At 46.2% G+C, this 20,140-nt stretch overlaps 1 protein-coding gene across 1 annotated transcript in view; it reads left to right on the top strand.

The window, feature by feature from the left end:
* FBXL13 (F-box and leucine rich repeat protein 13) overlaps window positions 1–20,140 on the top strand; it is a 174,046-nt gene that overhangs the window by 145,586 nt on the left and 8,320 nt on the right. The window contains 1 exon segment of the mRNA XM_054987798.1: window positions 3,461–3,544. Within this exon segment, the coding sequence (XP_054843773.1) occupies window positions 3,461–3,544 (84 nt within the window).

The following is a 20,140-nucleotide window of genomic DNA, read 5'->3' on the forward strand; positions in this document are numbered from 1 at the left end:
GCATGCTTCCAGGGGGCACCCTGCACTGCTGCCATCTGCCCAGTCAGCAGGGCAGGCGAATGGCACGGCAGCCTTCCAGCCCTCCATTCAGCCGCCCATGCAGCCGCTGCCAGCTCCGCAGCACACTGTGTTCTGGGGTGGCCGGCTTGCCGCCCCCTCTTTGGCAGCTCCGGGGGCAGGGTAACCCCCTTGCCCGCCTCGATCCAGCCCTGGGCACTATACTCTGACAGATTTTGCTAACAAGGAATAATTCTGTCTTCCACCCCAGTGGATGTATAACAGTGAGTATTAGGATTGAGCATAATGAAATTCCTTAGCCATAAAAATCACGAAAACACTGTTTTCAAGCCTTACTTCTTTCTCTCCGGAATCAATATGCTGGTCCAGGCTGCTTGGTAGCCATGGGAACTCCTGCCCTCTTTCTGCGACTGTGCCATGTCACAGCAGCATGCAGGTTACTGAGGGTCCCCCCCCCCTGGGAACTGAATGCATTATTCCTTACAATGTGATAATAGAGCACAGAGCTGTCCCAGCCAATCGCAAAGCCCCAGGGAGGGCATGCGGAAGGCAACTTGTTTTTCTATGAAGTTTTTTTTCTGGCGGGATTTATTCCTTCCAGTTAGAGAAATCAACACAAGAGCTGTGACAGCCAATCATCACAGCTTTAGGTGGGTATGGAAGGCAAAGTACAACTTGCTTTTCAGTTCTGAATTCCCGGGCCACCAGCCACATTTCTCCTTTCCAATCAGATCAATGAGCACAGAGGTATACCAGCCAGTCAATCATATGGTGCAGAACACTGAGCATCAAATATAATTGGATATTGCGCCTCATAACATGCAAGAGCTTCAGACGGAAACTTCTCCCCCCCGCCCTCTTAAAGGGACCTCGACAACAGGGCACTGCTAATTAATAATTTTATTGCCACTATCACAGTACAAGAAGAAGAAAAAAGGAAACATAAATCAGGATTTCTTTTCCAACAGTCACTGGCTAGCAGAAGCTGGTGGTGCTGTTCTGTTCTCCTGCTTAGGCACCAGCCCACTGCTAACAGTTTGCTTGCAGTTTCCCACCATAGGAGTCAGTAAAATGATGCCTGTGTCACTGCCACTCGCTTACTTCAGGGTCCATTAACACCACCCTCCTGTTTGTGAGTGTTGGAAACTCAGTGAGTCGATGGTTCAGAAGGAGGGCTGTATTCTGTGCAATTTTGGCACACCATTGAGTGCAAAAATGCTGCCCCAGAGCCTTCCCCCATTGAAAAGAATGGCTTCAAAAAGCATGAGAACAAAAGACACCTAACAAATTTTGTGTCAACCCAGTAGTTCCCGACTGGAAAAATACCCAATCACTGTAGACATTTCATGGATTCGAAAACCGAATGGTAGTTTTCAAACTGCACACCCCTAGTGAATACTGTTGGCTTCTTATACATTATTTAAATGCATTTGAATTTGAATGCGATTTGAATAATGAAAATAGGTACTTCCATTTGCTCATAATTTCCCCTTTTCCTTTTTTCAAAGATGAAAGACTCTTTGGGTTATTAGAAGACTTTGCTTTAGCATTTCCTTTCCAGTGATTTTTGAACCCTTACATTTCTGCTTCCTGTACTTAACTTCATTAACTTATATAATAGAGTTAATTTTGTTCTTTTAACTCATGATTTCTTGAAAGACCCATAAGCACCTTTTCCATCTTAGCTGGATTCAGATGATCTGTGCTAAAGCAAGATGTTTCCTTGGCTCCCCAAAAGTGTGTGGTTTAGGGTTGACAGTCCCCCCACTGGGGGTGGTGGTGGAGGATCCCTTGCCCTCAGCCCTGCCCCCCGCTTACCTGGCCGGCAGGGGGCGTGCCTCCCACACGTGCTTCTGGGCGGTGCGGGTGTGCTCCCGTTTGCTGCAGATGCCCAGATCAGGCTTGTTTTGGCCTGGATCAGGGTGCTGTGGCACATGAGTGCTCCCATGCTCCACAGCAGCCTGATCCAGAGTTGGCTGCCACCCCTAGCTCTGCCCAGGCTCTTAAAGCCCCATTAGAGGGTGGGGCTGGCTGGTCTCCACCTGCCCCTTCTGTCCCGCCAGGGTTTGGGCGTCTCCACCCCAGCCTCTTCTGCCACCCTGAGGCTTAGCTGCTGGATGGCTTCTGCTGCAGCGTCTTCCTCGCTCGCTACCCCACTGGCCTGTGCAGTGGCGTCTCCTCCCGCCACCCAGCTGGTCTTAATGGCAGCTTCCTTCTCTGCCACCCAGCTGGTTGCTGCAGCGGCTTCCTTGCTTGCCACCCAGCTGGACTCTGTGGTGGCCCTGCCCATCTCGGGGACTCCGATGGGGGCTCTGATGGCTCCTGGCTGCCTCCCATCCTGTTGAACAGGTGAGTCTGGGGGGGGGGCTTGGCCACTGGCCCCGGACAGGAAGAAATGCATCAGGCCTAAATCAGCCCCCAGTGGAGCACAGGCACGCTCCCAGGGTGTCTGCACAATGACGTCACTTCGCAGAAGTGACATCATCATGCTCGCTGGGAGCACGCACGTGCACAGCTCCCCAACAAAGTGAGTGCCAGGCCTCCAACCTCCCACTGGGATGTTGAGGGGGCCTGACAACCCAAGTGTGGGTGTACAATGTGATTGTTGAGAGCCATAAGCTGAGATGTAGTATTTTTCTCTGCTGGATAAGGATAGAAGCCAAAATTTGAGTCCCTGCTTAGTCATTAGAGAACAAACAAGAGAAGGTCTGGATTGTGTTACTGTCATTTACTTCTGTCCTTAATCAGCTTCTCCCAGTGTCTCTTCCTTGGATGCATTGAGCTGAAGATTGCTGCCTCTGTGATAAGTTTTCTATCTCAGGTTTGGGTAGCTTTAAAAATACGTGAATTGGTGTGTATATATATATGGCCTGGTTCAGATGGCACATTCCCAGTCCTCTAGAAGATAGTTTAATTCGCACTCAGAACTGAGCCTGCCTTATAGGATCTCATCTCCTTTCTTATGTATAAACTCCATCCTCCTTTCCATGGTTTCAGTAACCATAGTTTGTTGTGTCATCTAGACTGAGTAAAATCTAGTTAGCACTAATCAAGATTGCTTCCTAATTGTATTATCAAATCATTGTTTGGAGGCAGTTCCCAGTTTGTGCCAACCATCATTTGCTTGATTGGATCAGTATAGAAAACTCTAGTTGTGCAAACTGGAGATGGGGGGGGGGAAGAGAGAGAATCTGCAAGGAAGAGGGGAAGGAAAACGTGGAACGTGGAGGCAAGTAGCACATTCACGGTGACTTGAAATGTTACCTGAATTGAGCCTATGATGTTTCAGTAAAATAAAGTATACTTTAAACATGAAGGGGCGATTCAAATGGAAAACAACACAACACTGAGTGATATGATGCCGTTAAGCACAATATGTCAATTAACTTTGTACCAGCAGTACCAATTAACCCTTGCTAACTTTTCTCTAAAATGTTTATAGACTTTGGAAGCTCTTGGCAGAAATGGCAAAATTAAGGAGATTACCATATCGGAATGTAAGTCGATTTCTGATGGAGGAATAAAGGTAAAATGATCCATAGATGTTGCAGTCGCCATTGTATGAATATAATTCTTAAACTCCCCATGATTAATAGTTAGCATATGTTGACATTATCTTTTTCTTTTAAAAAGTATTATGCTTTATTTTGCTGTTTCTTGGGCTTGCTGGGGTTTGCTGTCTAAAAGAATAAGTTCTCCTTCTGCTTAAGATCAGCAGCGCTGCAGCATGAACAGCTGCATATTTTTCACTGCAGCCATATGTTGTGATTTAGGATCAGACTAAACATGATTGTGAAGTCTGAGGTCCAGTTTTTGATGCTGGGCTGGAGTCTTACAGAGGCTGCTCCATCCACTTGCTTCCATGTTTGCAGCAGGCAAGATTGCAGCCGATGTCAAATATTAGCTGTAGCTTTGTGTATAATGGTAAAGAAAACAAATTAATCTTATGAGAAGATGATGAAGTGTATTTGCTTCTTAGATTTATGTTATCCGCTTGTCACATTAAATACACAAATACAAATGCTCCCTTTTCAGAGTGGTGAGTTAACTGCCTCTTCTCTGTCTTAGCTGTTGAGTATGCACAAGTCTGCAAATTTATTTTTAAGTGGACAACTAACTGGCTCAGGGTCTAAAAGAATGAAAACAGAATCCCTTTGAGCTTTGCTGTTTCTCAGCAAAATGAAAATTTAATTCAAGAATATACAATTATTTAAACTAATATGCACAATAAAATCAAAAGTACAAATAAAAGAAGGAAAATAAGAACGGAAAGATATTCAGATAATCAGTTTATGCTTTTTATAAAAAAACAGAAATGGATAAGCAAGAAAAGGCGGAAAGGAAGAAAAAAGGTTAAGTAGTCCGTGCTACCTTTTGCATGGGAAAACTTTCCATCAAGAGCTGAGCTTTTCCAAGAGTTTAACTTCACCCCCTGGCAGCTCAAGCCTTTGAAAGGAATTGCAGCCTGGTGCTCTGTCATTCATTCTGATTGACAGTTTGATGTTTGCATACCAATAAATACTTTTTAAGCGGAGGAATAGTGTCTACGGTGTATGCTGCAGTAGTTTTATCTTTGCTGTTAGTGAAAGGATGTGTTTTGGCAAGCCTGGTGAGATTCTGATGAAATGGTTGGAGGCACTCTTCCATACAGACAACAGAACTGTTTCATATGGACAACTGCAAACAGAACTGTCTCTGTCATATACAACAGAAAAGTGTTTAACGTCATAGCATTTGTACATGGAGTGCATTGAAGACGAGTGATGGGACCAGACACAGACCCTAGGGAGACAGAAGGAAAACAGTTCAAAAGGAATCCTCTTAGTTGTCATAGGGGAGGGTTTCCAAGACTCATGCAAGTAGGTTCAGTCTTTGATGATTTAATCCAAGGGTGTCAAAATGTGGTCTGCGGGCCGGATCCAGCCCTTCGAGGACTTTTATTTAGCTCACAAGCAACTGAAGAAGAAAGCAGGAGGCTGGAGGCTGGTCTGTGGTGTGACCACACGTGCCTTTTAAAGGGCCATTGAATGAAAGGAAGGTGTTGGGGGCAAGAAGGAGGAGTCCTCTACTGAGCAATTTGGGGCCCCGGGGTGCCTAGCAGAGCATGGCTGGCTGGAGGCCACACTTGGACAAGGAAGCATGTCGGCAGCTCTTGGAGTGGGGGAAGCTCCTGCTCCTTGGAAGCTGCTCCCAGCCTCTGCAGTCTAAGCAGCCCCACAGCAAGGTGCTGAGCATGTGGCCGCTGGGCACACCCTTTGCTCAAAGGGGCCAGGCCCCTTTGCTCAACCATGAGCTGCTGCCTGGCTCCTCTGCCCTCACCTTCACTTGCCCCCCGCCCCAGCAGAAGTGGGCCTGACCCCGTCCAAAAGCCATGCCCTGAAGCCCCAGCTGGATCACTGCAGTGCGGTGCCCAAGGCACGCATGGTGTGACGCTTCCGCGTTGGGCTCTTTCCATGGCCCGCTGGTGCTGTTGTTCTCTGGCAGAAGCCAGGCAAGTGTAAGTGTGAGTGGCCCAGAGCAGGGGAGGAAGGATGAGACGAGACAAGACAGCCTGTGCGGATCCTGACCTCAAGACTCCTTTCCCCTTGAAGTCTCAATCTGCCCACTGCTTTGTAGCTTGCCCTTTCTCCAGTGGGGTTGGAGGGACATGCACAGTCCCCCCTTTTAGCCACACAACCACCTCTGGAGGTGGGCTGGGCTTGAAAAGACTGGCTGGCCCAAGGGCACCCAGTGAATGTCGTGGCAAAGGGGGGGGGAGTTTGAGTCTGGGTCTCTGTCTCCCAGACCCTGGTAGCACCCTAGTGGCACCTCCTCCGAAGGGGAGAGGTGGAACACTGCTCAGGTTTGAAGGCCTCATTCCCTCCCCCAAGTTATTTTGAGGCTATGATTTTCTGCATAGTGCTGAACTCCATTGAACCAGGTGGGGCTACCTTGTCAGTAGACGGATGGAGGAGCAGGAAACAAAAGAGTAGCAAACAGAGGTAGGATTGCTGGATCACACTCTTTCCCACAGATGCTACCTCAAATGTTACCAGCCACAGTGTGTGTGTGTGTGTGTGTGTGTGTGTGTGTGTGTGTGTGTGTGTGTATGCTGCAAGTTCTCCCTCGCTCGCCTTCTCCACTTTCCCTTCTGAAGCAACTGTCCTTCAAAAGGCCGCAGAACTAGTCTGCCCAGATCAGCAGCAGGCGTTTGCAAATACAAATCTCTGAAGAAACCCGTTTCAGGAGGGGAGCTGTGTTGGTCTGTAGTAGAAAAGTGCGATTCAGGCCCGGTAGCACCTTAGAGACCAACTAGATTTCCAAGATGTGCGCTTTCGAGAGAGGATTTGTGAATTATCTGAGAAAACAGGCAACCCACAAAAAAGCTAAATCCTTTATTGCATTTTCAATTGCAATAGATGACAGCACAGATGTTACTGATTTAGCACAGCCTGCAATTTTTATTCATGGAGCTGATGAAAGGATGATTGTTACAGAAGAATTTATGGCAATAGTCCCAATGAACAATGCAACCACAAGGGATGCTATCCTCAAGAACATGATAGGAGCTCTGGTTAAACTAAGTGCCAACTGGGCAAAAGTGGTGAATCTGGCCAAAGAAGGAGCACCACAGATGGGGGGGTGGGGGTGGGGGGAGCTGGAGTTGCTGCAGAACTCAGGGGAAAAATTGGTAGCTGCAAGCCCACGACGTCCGTTTTTAACATTTTCATTGCATTTTGCACCAGGAAACTCTGTGCAATAAAATATTAAAGACAGGTAAAGTGATTAGTCATAAAATCTGTTAATTTTATTCAAGACAGAGGTCTCAGTCATAGGCAATTTAACAGTCTTCTGGAGAAAGGCAAGCTCAGACGCGTGGGTACCATGTCATACTGAAGAGCTGTGGTTAAGTCGTGGAGCTGTACTGAAATGCTTCTATGAACTCCAAAGTGAAATACAGGTTATTTATGGATAAGAAAAGGAAGGCTATCCCTGAATTACAAGATAATGAATGGTTTCAAGACTGTGCTTTTATAATGGATATTACAGAAAACCTGAACTGTCTCACAAAGAAGCAGGGTTGAAACAAAGTCGCAACAGCATTCTATGACAACATTTGTGCCATTGAGATGAAACATTAAATTTGGGGAAAGCAACTTCAAGAAAATAATTTGGTGCACTTTCCCACCATGAAATCTCTTTCTATTATCATATATCTACAGAAAAGTACAGGAGAAAAAATTCTGAACTAAACATGAATTCCAAGAAAGGTTGTCTGCCTTCTGCCTGGCCCAACAAAGTGACAGGTCAGATCTGGCCCTCGTAATAAATGAGTTCGACACCCCTAATCTTTCAAATGTTTTGTACTGCTTTAGAAATAGCAAAGTCTTTCAGCAGAAGTGTATAACTGCTGTGTTTCAGAAATGCCAAAAAGCTTGCCTGCCTGCCACCCAGTAGTCAGTTTGTGCTTCAGAAATAGAAAATCCCAACACAGGAAGTACTGGCCATGTCATCATTTGAATTGATATTTTTGAGTTATAAATTTCCTTTCACAACTCTACAGCCATCTATTATTGTATAAATCGTTCTCTGTCTACAGCACCCCAGGAATGAGTCTGAATTTAATTTTGCGTAGATGACTGGGGAAGGCAATGGCAAACCACCCCATAAAAAGTCTGCCAAGAAAACGTCGTGATGCCACGTCCCCCCCATGGGTCAGTAATGACTCGGTGCTTGCACAGGGTCATTACACACCTTTACCTTTTTTATCTTGTGTACATGGAGGTTTATAGGTAAGTTTCTGGTGGTAAAATGTATTCCTTCCTAGAGCAGTTAGGGATGGAGTTTCCAGCATGCCCTTACGTGGCTTGATGTAACCGAAGGTGGAACCATGTGGGAATGCAAAAAACTGTCTGATTTATAGGAAGCCATTATACAGCCTTTTGAGCTTTCATTTGGACATCAGAAGAAACATTAAGAAAAGCTATGTGAAGAAATAAAATTTTATTTCAGTACATGTTTTCTTTTCGTTCCATTCTCCAAAGTGGATCGGCATGTCCAAGAAATAGCTTCTGTTTGCTTAGTACAGTGACACTAGTCTTTTCCTAATATTATTTATTTACTTAGTACATTTTTATTCTGCCTTTCCTCTAAAGAGCTCAGGAAAGCGTACCTTGTTCTCCACTCCTCTGTTTAATCCTCACAACGACTCTGAGAGGGCACGGCTGGCCCAGAGTCACCCCGTGAGCCTCATGGCGAGGGAGGGATTTGGTCCTGGTCCGACACTCCAGCCATTACACCACCTTGGCCTCTCAGTATGAGAGATGATTACACATGACAGATTGTCTTGTTTCCTAGTACCACAAAATAGATCGGAGGAGTTCAGTAGCATTTTGATCTTCCCTGATGCTCTTTGTTTTGTGTTGAACAGACTGCTTGCCCTGATTGAAATGTTATTGGGAACACACCAATACAATGTACTGGAGCACAGCACTTTAAAGAACTGAGTGATTGGTTCCTCTCTTAGTATAAATGAAATTTTACAGTTACTCTCTTCTAAGTTTATTCTCTTCAATGAACTAAAATTTGTCCAGGACTGCAGTGCCGGCTCCTTCTGAAAGTGTGGGGGAAGTTCGCTTCAAGAATAGTGGGTTTCTGTAGGTGTGGTTGAAAAGTTCACAGCCCAATTGCATTTTACTTTGGCTGAGAACATTTGAGCCACTCCTTGTAGGTGAAAAAGCCCGTGTAACTTGTAACTCTCCAGTCTAAATTAGCTCACACACCTTGCTCAATTGCCTTGGAAGCCTTGTATAAAGAGTATTCAATCTGTGAAAGAGAAGAGTTGCTTGAAAAATTAACAGTAGACAGTTTTAGCCAGCTGTTTTGTATCTCTTTCTCATATTAAGGTGGCTTGAAAAAAGTTTCACTGGGAGTGTTTATCAGTGCTGTCAAAGTAGATTTTGTTTTATGATTCTTTCCCAACAAACTGATCCAATGTAAAAATGGAAGTCGGAAGAAGTTGTGAGAAGGAGCCATGTGACTTGATATTCTGGGAAGTTGCTTATTATGAATCAGTGTGTGTGGTGCCCTCAAGTCACAGCTGATTTCTGGCGACCCCCCCCTGCTGGGGTTTTCATGGCAAGACGCTATCAGAGGTGTTTTGCCATTGCCTGCCTCTGCAACCCTGGACTTCCTTGGAGGTCTCCCATCCAATTACTAACCAAAAATGCCTAAAATAAGTTAATGTATCTTAGTTACACATGTATAATATCATACATGATAATTCTAATGATAATTCTATTTAATCCCTTAAGGCTAAAACATTTTTGCTGCATTGTTAGAACCCAAGAAAACAGGCCCTGTTCCTAGTTAAATTATATATTCAGAATTTATGAAAACAGGAGTGTTCCTAACTCACAGTAATTATACTATGGTTGTTGGGGGTTTTCCGGGCTGTATTGCCGTGGTCTTGGCATTGTAGTTCCTGACGTTTCTCCAGCAGCTGTGGCTGGCATCTTCAGAGGTGTAGCCCCAAAAGACAGAGATCTCTCAGTGTCACAGACCCTGAGAGATCTCTGTGACACTGAGAGATCTCTGTCTTTTGGGGCTACACCTCTGAAGATGCCAGCCACAGCTGCTGGCGAAACGTCAGGAACTACAATGCCAAGACCACGGCAATACAGCCCAGAAAATCCACAACAACCATCGTTCTCCGGCCGTGAAAGCCTTCGACAATACATCAGTAATTATACTGCTGATTTTTTTTAAAGTTAGCGTTTACTAAATTCATAATATGAAGACAGATTTTTATTTAAAGTGCAGATTTGTCTAGTACAGTGGATTATATATTTTCAGTGTCACCACCACAGGGCACAACGGCCGAATCCACACTTCCTTTTTGTTTCCACGCCTTTTTCGCAACCGCGGCGCTGTTCAAGCAGGAATGATATTATTCCTGGTGTGACACAGGAGTGCTCTGAAGCACACAGGAGCAAGCTTCACCCCAACCACTACATTCCCACACCTCCCCTCCCACTGGCCAGGTGAGAGGTGGCAGAGGGCGGAGGCTACTCCCAACTTTGCATCTTTCTCAGCGATGCAGGCCACCATTTTGCACCTCTCCCAGCCAGGCAGGCCCCTATCTTGTGTCTCTCTCAGCCCCCACGGTGTGTCTCCTTGGGCCTGGCCGGCCAGGCAGGTGACTTCTGCTGCAGCACAAGGCAGCACTTGCTGCTCCCTGTGCCTATTTGCCTGACAGACCCCATGTTGTCTCCCGTGGTGGGCCTCCCCCATGCATCTGCAGCTGATTGCCCCCCATGGAAACCCATGGTTGCTGGCAGCCTCCTCCAGAACTTCCGTTCCCACTGCCAGCTTCACCGCGCTATGATCCTCCTCCTCCTCCTCCTCCTCCTCCTCGGCAAGCACTGCCCTCCCCACCTGTGAATTGCCTTCTTGTGACGCCTTCTTCTAAGCTGTGTTCCATGGTGGTGGGGGGGGGGGTTCCCCTCTGGATCTCCTTGATCCCTGTCTAACCAAACAACCAATTACAAGGTTAACCTTCTTCTGTGCAATCCTCAGTAATTATTAAATACTAGCAACAAAGCCCGTTGTGGGAAAAAACACAACAGGCTCTAGAAAGGGGAGGGCTGGCAGGTGGGCACTCCCTCCTCCTTTGTCACGGATTCTGGCTGGATGAAGGCAGGAGGGCAGGAATAGCCAACTCCTCTGCACCTGATCCCAGCCGAGTGAAGGGGGGTGGGCATTGCCTCCTACTCCGCATCTGATCCAAGCTGGGTGAAGGGAGGGGTGGGCATTGCCACCTACTCCACTCCTGATCCCAGCTGGGTGAAGGGATGGGCATTGCCTCCTACTCTGTGCCTGATTCTGGCTGGGTGAAGTGGGGGGGGGCGTTGCTACTTGCCCTGCGCCTGATTCTGGCAGGTTGAACGTGGGGCGGGCATTGCCTCCTGCTCCGTGCCTGATCCAGGCCAGGTGAAGGAGGGCGGGCATTGCCTCACACTCCGCTCCTGATCCCTGCTGGGTGAAGTTGGGGTGGGCATTACCTCCTGCTCTGTGCCTGATCCAGGCTGGGTGAAGGGAGATAGACATTGCCTCATGCTCCACTCTTGATCTTGGCCAGGTGAAGTGGCGAGCATTGTCACCTGCTCCTCACCTGACCCTGGCTGGGTGAAGGCAGGGGTGGGCATTGCCACCTGCTCCGCTTCTGATCCTGGCTGGGTGAAGGTGGGAGAGCATTTCCTCCTGCTCCATGGCTGATCTCGGCTGGTTGAAGGTGGGGGGGCAATGCCCCCTGCTCCGCACCTGATCCCACCTGGGTGATGGCGGGGTGTGGGCATTGCCACCTGCTCTGCTCCTGATCTTGGTCGGGTGAAGGGGGGAGTGCACTTTGTATCCAGGTACCTATTATGGTTGATCATTGTAAAATGCTTTACTGATTGAGACACTGGAGGCGGAGAATATTGCTGTCTCAAAATGCTCTTGAAAAAGCTTGCCGAAACAAGAGAATTGCTAGCCCCTGTTGAGCAATTTTCAGCGGCTTTGGACTCGCTCCTCCCTCCAAACCTGATTGTCCAGCCTTCTCCCGGGGAGCCTCACTGTCTCCAAGTGTAGAGTCTTATGAATTGTGTTGAAATTAAGGATTTATTTTAGGACACCAAGTCTTTGATGTTGTATTATTAGCACTTACGATTGGGTAGTAGAAGAGTACTCCCTGATTATATGATTTGATTTTTGCTGTATATTGTATGAATTATTGTTCTGACTGAAGATATTTATTGGATGTGAACTATATATTAGTAATTGAGAATCACTTATTTATTGTTATTTATTGCACCTTGCACTTTAGTTGCATATATAAATATATATAAAAATTACATAAAAGTAGTTTATAACATCGTTTTCGCATGGTGCACTTTAAGAGTTGACCAAGTTGTAAGTTCCTTCTGTGGGAGTTCTGTGCTCTCTCTTCCTCCTGTGCTCCTGGTCCCAGCTGGGTGAAGGTGGGGGGCAGGCGTTGCCTCTTTCTCCACACCTGATGCCAGCTTGGGCTTCCTGCTCTCTGGAGGTCTGGCGGCCTCATCTGGGCTTCCTTCCACAGCAGCGCCCTCTGTTGGGGCACCAGGGTAGGAAGTGTCTTGAATACACTTAGCCTTTTATATAGTAGGATCCTTTATTAAGAATATAAGAGGAGCCCTGCTGGATCCAATCACTGGACCATCCTGTTAGGCATCCTGTCTCACACAGTGTCCATCCAGCTGCTCTGGAGGACCAACAATGGGAAATAGAGGCTGTGACCTTCCTAGAAATGCCCCCCGCCCATCACTGGTATTCAGAGGTTTAATGCCACAGTATGTGGAGGTTCTGACTAATAGACCTATCCTCCATGAACCTTTAAAGCTGATTATGATTGTGGCCATCACTACATCCTCTGGCAGTGATTTCCACATCTTAATCACTCATTGCTTAAATCATTATTTCTTTTTGTCTGTCTTGAATCCAACACGTGTGCCCTTTAGCTGTCTCCTTTCTAAGCGGAGAAATCCCAGCCACTTCAGCCTTTCCTTACGGGAAAGGCGTTCTAACCCACTAACTAACTTTGATACCCTCTTTTGAATGTTTCCCGGCTCTGCAGTGTCTTCTTTGGAAAATGGTGACTAGCACAGTGCACATTATTTCAAATGAGGCCATTACATAGTTCTACATAGGAGCATTACAGTATTGGCCATTTTATTTTCAATCCCCTTCCTAATAATCCCCAGTAGAGTTCGCCCTGTTCACTGCTGTGGCACACTGGTTATCACTGGGTTATCGCCTTACGCTTACCACAGTGAACTTCATTGATCACATTGTTGCCTGCTCATCCAATTTGTGGAGATCCTCCTAGGAGTCTTCACAGTCGACCCTGACCTCTACCAATGTGGAGAGTCCCTTGTCATCCACAAACTAGGCCACAACACTGCTCAACCCCAGTCCCAGCTCATTTATGAACACGTTAAATAGCACTGACCCCCATACCAATCCTTGTGAGACCCCACTGTTTACTTCCTTCCTTTATGAGAACTGCCCATTTATTCCCACACTTTGCTTCCTGTTATTCAATTAATTTATTCATCTCTAAGGGGACCTGACTTCGTCTCCCATGACTACTAAGCTTACCCAGAAGTCTCTGGAGAGGAACCTTGTCCAAAGTCCTTTGAAAGCCCAGATCTAATGTCTAAATATCTACCAGTTCATTCGGCATTATCTACATGCTGGTTAACTTTCCCAAATAACGCCAGATAAATATTGGTGAGGTAGAACTTCCCTTTGCCGAAGCCCTACTGATAGTCCCTCAACAGGCTTTGTGCTCTTCTATGCTCTTAATAATTCTGTCCCTGATTACAGTATTCACCAATTAGCCTGGGACAGACATATGGATAACTGCCCTGTAAGCTCCTGGTTCCTCTTTGGACTACTTGCTAAAATCAGTGCAACATTTGCCATTCTCCAGTCCGCTGGTACAGTGGCCAATTTCAGTGATAAGTTACATATATGGATTGGTAGATCACAATCTCTGATTTCAATGAGTCCTCCTGTGTACTGCTTTGTTTGAAGTAATCAATACATATAGCTGTTCTAGGATATGAACCTTCACACAGGAGAGTTTTAAAGGATAAAGAGCTGCTGTAGCACAGTGGTTCAGTGGTTCGGCTGTGAATCAGCACTCAACTGGTTTGAATCCCACTACTCAACATTAGGGAGGCTTATAGAAAGACTGTGTCAAGTTCAAGCTATAGAAAAGGTCCTTCTTACACAATAATCAAAGAAGTAAACAGTGAACAAAATTCATGTAGTTACTCCTAGTTTCCTTCAATACAAAATGCAATATGCAACTATCACTATCCAACAGTTAATATTCTCTTTATCACAAAGTCAACTTTCCTACAAAAATGAACGCTGTGCACATACTCCAAATGTAGAAAAAGTGCAAACCTCAACTTATAGTTATATTACATTCACATCCTATAGTAGTACTGTCCAACAGATGTCAAAAAGTCCAAACTGTCCAATGTCTTTCAAATGACTATTTGTATTTCCTGAAAAGTAAATTCCCTTGGTGTAGGGTGACACCCAAGATCGACTGTGTAAGTTTTTCTTCCACACACTTGGGGAGTCCCATTTCCTGGTGGGGTTACAGAGAAGTACTGTCCCAGATGTGGGACTAGTAAAATAGCTGGTCTGTAGAACTCTCCTCCGTAATAGGTGTAACACAGATTTAACTTTTCTTGGTTTCTCCAGTCAGCCCGACAAAATGCTAGCAGATTTTGTTTGTAGACTTAAGCTTTCTCAGGGGCCGTATAGCTGTATAAATAAACAATACTCCAAAGTATAATAAATAAAGTTTATAAATAAACAATATAACATACACATATTTCCACCTTACATATACACATACTTCACCTTCTCTGGTTCAATTCAACCCATCAATCTTACTCACAGTTTTAATATCCCATCTGGGTTTCGAACGTACTCATAAGGAGCGCGACGGCTACAGTGTCCGTAATTCCCCATGGCTCTTCCTATCCTTATCCCATAACAAGCTACTGCCTCCTGCTCTGCCCATTCGGTTCTTTAAAGGAAACATGTTAAATCTAAGTCACTGTTCAAACCCTTAGGTGTCTTGGTTTCCAGACTGAAAATCCAATCCAATAATCAGGTTCCCGTGAAAATACCTTCTCTGTTTTTAGCTACCTCCAGAACTGAAAACTTGATATCTGATACCGTGTGTTACCCTTGTATGAAATGGGCGCCTCCATATTACATCTTATTTTAGATTGATGTTCTTGAATGCGTATGCGAACTGCTTGTGAGGTGATCCCTATATACCATTTCTTACACGGGCATGTTAAAATATAAACCACCCCCTGGGTGTTACATGTAGAAAAATGTTTTAAAGTTATTTCTCTCTTCTGCTGGTCCATAATTAGTCTGTTCCCTGGGATGACTAATGGGCATACACTGCAATGTCCGGAGCTAAAATGGCCCACTGGGTTACAACTTACTACTCCGTTCCTCTTTTGGTTGTATGTCAGCTCTAATCAATATATCCCTCAGGCTTTTAGTTCTTTTATATCCTATCGGAAAATTCATACGGCCAGGGACATGTTGAATTAAATGCCAATGCGACCTAATCATCTCCCTGATCTTTAGTGCCCAGGGAGTGAATTTAAGGGCCCAGTGTAGTCTCTGTTCTCTCTCTTCCCCTGTTGGTTTGAACAAGTCTGTTCTGGGGTTTTTATTTGCTCTCCAGCAAGCTCTTTCTAAAGTTGATCTGGGATAACCCCTCTTGCTGAAATTCCCAACCAATCTGTTTTTCTCATACACTCTGTCTCCATAGTGGAGTTTCTCTTAATCCTAAGTAATTGGCTATATGGGATGTTCTTCTTTAACCGAGCAGGGTGGTAGCTATAAGTTGATGTTTGCACTTTGTCTACATTTGGAGTATGTGCACAGTGTTCATTTTTGTAGGAAAGTTGACTTTGTGATAAAGAGAATATTAACTGTTGGATATTAATAGTTGCATATTGCATTTTGTATTGAAGGAAACTAGAAGTAACTACATGAATTTTGTTCACTGCTGACTTCTTTGATTATTGTGTAAGTTGCATCCCACTACTGCCATGTGCTCAGTAGGTGGCCTTGGGTAAGCCATTCCTCTCATCCCCAGCTGTATTGTGGAGACAGGGCCGACGTGTCCATGGAGGCGGATCCGGCAGCCACCTTGAGTCCTGAGGTGCCAGAGGTGGGGGTGGGGGCACCAGGGGTGGGGGTGCATGCCGCGGAACTGGTGGTGGCAGTGCTGGCAGCTGAGTGGGAGGGCTGGGAAACCGCCTGTGCACTGCCCCGGCTGCCTGCCGTGCTTGGCCCTCAGCTGCTGCATCTGGCTGGGAGCGCGTGCTGGCAGCGGCAGCGCAGGGCAGTCTCAGAGGGCAGCTGCCCAGCCCTCCCGTTCAGCTGCCCCATGCTGCTGCCGCTGCCTGCACACAGCTGCGGGCGAGGCGCGGCACAGGGCCGGGGCAGGGCGGTGCGGTGCAACTGAGCGGGAGGGCTGAGAGGCCACCCATGCGGCGTCCTAGCTGCCTGCCACGCCAATGGAGCCGACTCACAGCAGCATGCTGTGTGATGTCACACGCAGTGGCGTCATCATGCAGTCCAGGTTCGTGCGCGTGGGGGAGGCAACAGCCTTGAAGCTGCCCCCAGCCTCAGGCATCAGAAACTGTGGGCATAATAATGCTAACTTGTTCACCCCTCTGGGTGGGGCACTAATCTGTTTAGAAGAGCAGTATATAAGCGCAGTTGTTGTTGTTGCTGTTATTATTATTGCTAAAGAGCATTTGGTCTCCATCATCTGCCCTCCCTCACTTTGTGTTGATCATGACATAACCCTTTCCTAGTCTGCTGTATGCATACTAACCAGATTCAGATTGTTCTCTTCCCTGTAGAATGACACTAGTTTTACACTTGTTTTTAACATTTATACTTCAGCCATGTAGCCTCTTTAAGTGCCAGGCTAAAATTTTCTCTTTATCAGGCTTTTAAGTGAAAGGTTCAGTCAGCTTGTAGCCTGAGCACTAGGAAGATCTTTTACAGTGCAATCCTACTCAGAGTTACTCCATTCTAAATCCCATAGGAATCAATGTGCCTAAACTTGAGTAAATCTCCTTTTCTAACATGGGGGATGCATTCTACCTGCGCTTCAATTTGTATGGCTGCAATTAGCTCCCAAGCCTACTCTAAAGATTGGGCTGCCTTATGATTCCCTTCCCACCCACCCCCTCCCTGTCTCAAACTTAAGTTAGGTAAACACTTGGAATCTTATTAGCTCCTTGTGTGTTTGCGCGTGCGTGCGTGCGTGCACACACATTTTTTCAGCTATGCATCTATTGTCTTGCATAGTATAATCATTACCAGCATCAAATTCCTAAATTGGGGGATGTGCCTCCAACCAACTCTATAATAAAAATGTAACTGTTTCATCATCATCATTTTTATTACAGTGCCAAGACCAATATACAAAAATTATGTTACCAAACCACTTATCAATAAACAGAAAAAACATCAGTTTTAAAAACACTTTTAAAATACATTTCATGCCGTTTAAAAATTAATGTACAGAATCTGGCTCCTTGCCATGTGATCATGTGGTTTTTATCGGCTAAGAACCAGCAGAGCTTTGCTTTATTTGTAGTTATATGACTGGGAATCCTGTCTAATAGTGGGTAACAATTTTTAAACGAACCTCTCCATAAAATGGGCAACTGAAGAACATGTGCTCTGCAGACTCTTCCTCTCCCAAAGGGCATAGATAGGTTTGAAATATCGGAGTCCTCGGAAGGCCCAAAGTCTGCCGGCCCATTGCTAGCTCTGTCTCCTGAAAACGAGGTACCTGCCGAAAGGAAAGGGGAGTCTCTCCAGGAACCTGTGTGGAATCCAAACCTTACAAACCCTGCAGCTTTAAGGGAATGTGGAGGAACTACAAAAGCAGACCTAATTAAGCTAATAGGGGATCGGTGTCTGCTAACGGCAGAGATAGTCGTTGCTGTTTTTCAACAACTCAACATGATATCAACCTCCCTGGGCAGTTTGCAAAACTTGCGAAAGGGAAACACAGAAGGGGGTTGATTGCATTCAACAGTGACAAAACATTTACCTGAAGGAAAGGTAAGAGAGTCTATGGTGCTGCTACTTATCAGCCTTTAACATCAAATGACAAAGTTGCTAATCAATCCTCCTCAAAGATACACCTGATCTGGAAAAGTTGCCAGGTTGCCCTGGAAATTGCCCAGACTGCAGTGAATGCAGGCTGCTGGGGCAACAGACAAAAAGTGATTTATTCACTATGTAGACTGCTGAGACTGGAGGCAGAAGAAGTAGACCTTGAATTAACTGAAAGACTTCCCACCTGTTCCTCAAAAACAGGGCTGGTTCTTTCGTTTCAGCAGTCCACTATTCCAGCGATGTTACTGAAAATGAGAGGCTTCCTAGGCACTTTTGGTATCTATCCAGTCAGAGTCTTCCAGGATACAAGCAGGAGTCCACTCTTTCCCAGAAGAGGCAGTCATGTGTCACCGACCAGGGACTTATGGGATGCCCAGAAACAACGGCACCTGAACAATACGGAGGTATCACCCATAGAGAGGAGTGGGAAAGAAATGGCTGGATTCCAAACACTAATCTGGTCAACGAACTGAAACAGTGCATGCAAACAACTCAAAAAAGGGCTGAACCCCTGAAGGATTTGATTAACTCTGGCCCGTCAAAAAATATTTCCAAACTCAGCCACTCAGTTTCCCTGAATGGTGGTGACTTCCATGGAAAAGTCATCTAGCAGACTGATCTCCTCAATCCTTTGGGCAATTTACCTGCTATTGTCGACCCTCCTTTATCATCCAAGACTACACAGCAAGCATCTGAAAAGCAGCTGCCCTTGGAGTCTGGTATAACTCTGGAAGGAGATGATCTTATTGACTTGACCTCTTCCAATTTGGATGATATGACTGTTGGGCTAATAGACCAGGAAATATGAGGAACACAAGGGATTTCCCCACAAGTAGCTTCACAAGCACGACGGTGTAGAATTAAAGAGTCTTTGAGAGAAACTGCTGCTCTTGAACTTTTATCTTGGAATGTCGCAGGGTGGAAACAATGCATCTCACAGTACCCAGACATCCCCCTTTCCCGTCAGAATTATGACTTACTACTGGTACAAGAGACTTGGATGGATGCCACGTGCTAGAGGGTTTTATCTCTTTTAAAGTAAATGTAACCAGGGCAAGGGCCCTGTAAAGTAAAAGTAACCAGGGCAAGGCCGGGACAATTGAAAGGAGGGTTGGGTATTTTGGTATTGACCTCCTTAAAAGTAAAATGTACAATCAAATCCTCTTTGGGGCAATTAGCAATGGCTGTGAATCTATCATGGGCAGGGAGAAGTTTAATTATTATAAACTGTTACTTACCTCCTCTAAGTAAAAAAGTGGAAGCAGAGGACAACTGGCAGGCCCTAGAAAATTATGTAAGGGCCTTAATGTTAGAACACCCGGAGGCCATGGGGCTCCTGGGTGCTGACCTGAACGCCCGACTGGGCCCAAATGCTTTTTTGGCAGCAAAATTTAAATTGCAGTTGAATGAAACAACTGGGTTGTGAAAGAGTTTTAAAGATCAACAAGCAAACTATGTGGGGGTTTGTCTTGCTAAGTTTGCTTATAGGGTAAGACTTTTTATCTTAAACGGGTCCACTGAAACTGATATCCCTGGTGAATATACGTTTATAGCGGAGTAACTGTTTTATAAGGAGCTGTAAGTAATATCAACAATAAACAAAAAGCAATAAATTGGCTGGGAAATTCCTAGAGACCTAGCACTGGAGCCTGAAGAGGACTCAGTTTGGGGAGGGGAGCAACCTGAGCAGGGAATAACACCATAGAGTCCACTTTCCAAAGCATCCACTGTCAGCGCTAGCCATCGCTGCCACTGGGTGGGGCGCCGGCTGGGCCAGCCCTGACGTCAGAGGGGTGCCAGGGATGCTGCAGGACCCTGCTCTGTGGAAGAAGGGGCGGTATACCTCACCCAGACTCCCTTTCAGTCCACTCACTGGCCTGCTCAACCTGGTCTGCTCACCCTCTGCAACCTCCACCATCTCCTCTTCCAAGAACTCTCCTCCAAGCCTCCATTCTCACACTGCTCCGCTCCACCTCCACACCATTGCTCCTTACTCACACCCACCACCCCAGTGCTCTGCTGAGCCATCCTTTATAGGGCCTTCTCTCCCCGCCCCGCCCTCCTTGGCCTTTCAGAACTGGCCTGGGCTGTGTTAAGCTGCCGCAGCTGGGGTAACTGGCTTGGCTGCATAGGTCAGCAACAGCAGCATCTTGTTGGCTGGCTGCCAGGCCTCTCTGGCTGAGCTGATTGCTGAAGGCGGGTCCAGCTGTGGCCCCTTGGCTGGTTGCCCAGCTTTTCCAGTAGAGTGCCTTCAGCAGCTCCACCTGGAGGGGCTTGGCTCTTAGCATCTCCTGAGCCAGGTTACTGTTCTCTAGCTGGGGCATAGGCTTGGGCGTGGTCCTGAGCTGTTGGGGCTGCTGCTCCT

Source organism: Eublepharis macularius, chromosome 9 (assembly GCF_028583425.1).
Source record: "Eublepharis macularius isolate TG4126 chromosome 9, MPM_Emac_v1.0, whole genome shotgun sequence".
NCBI lineage: Eukaryota > Metazoa > Chordata > Lepidosauria > Squamata > Eublepharidae > Eublepharis > Eublepharis macularius.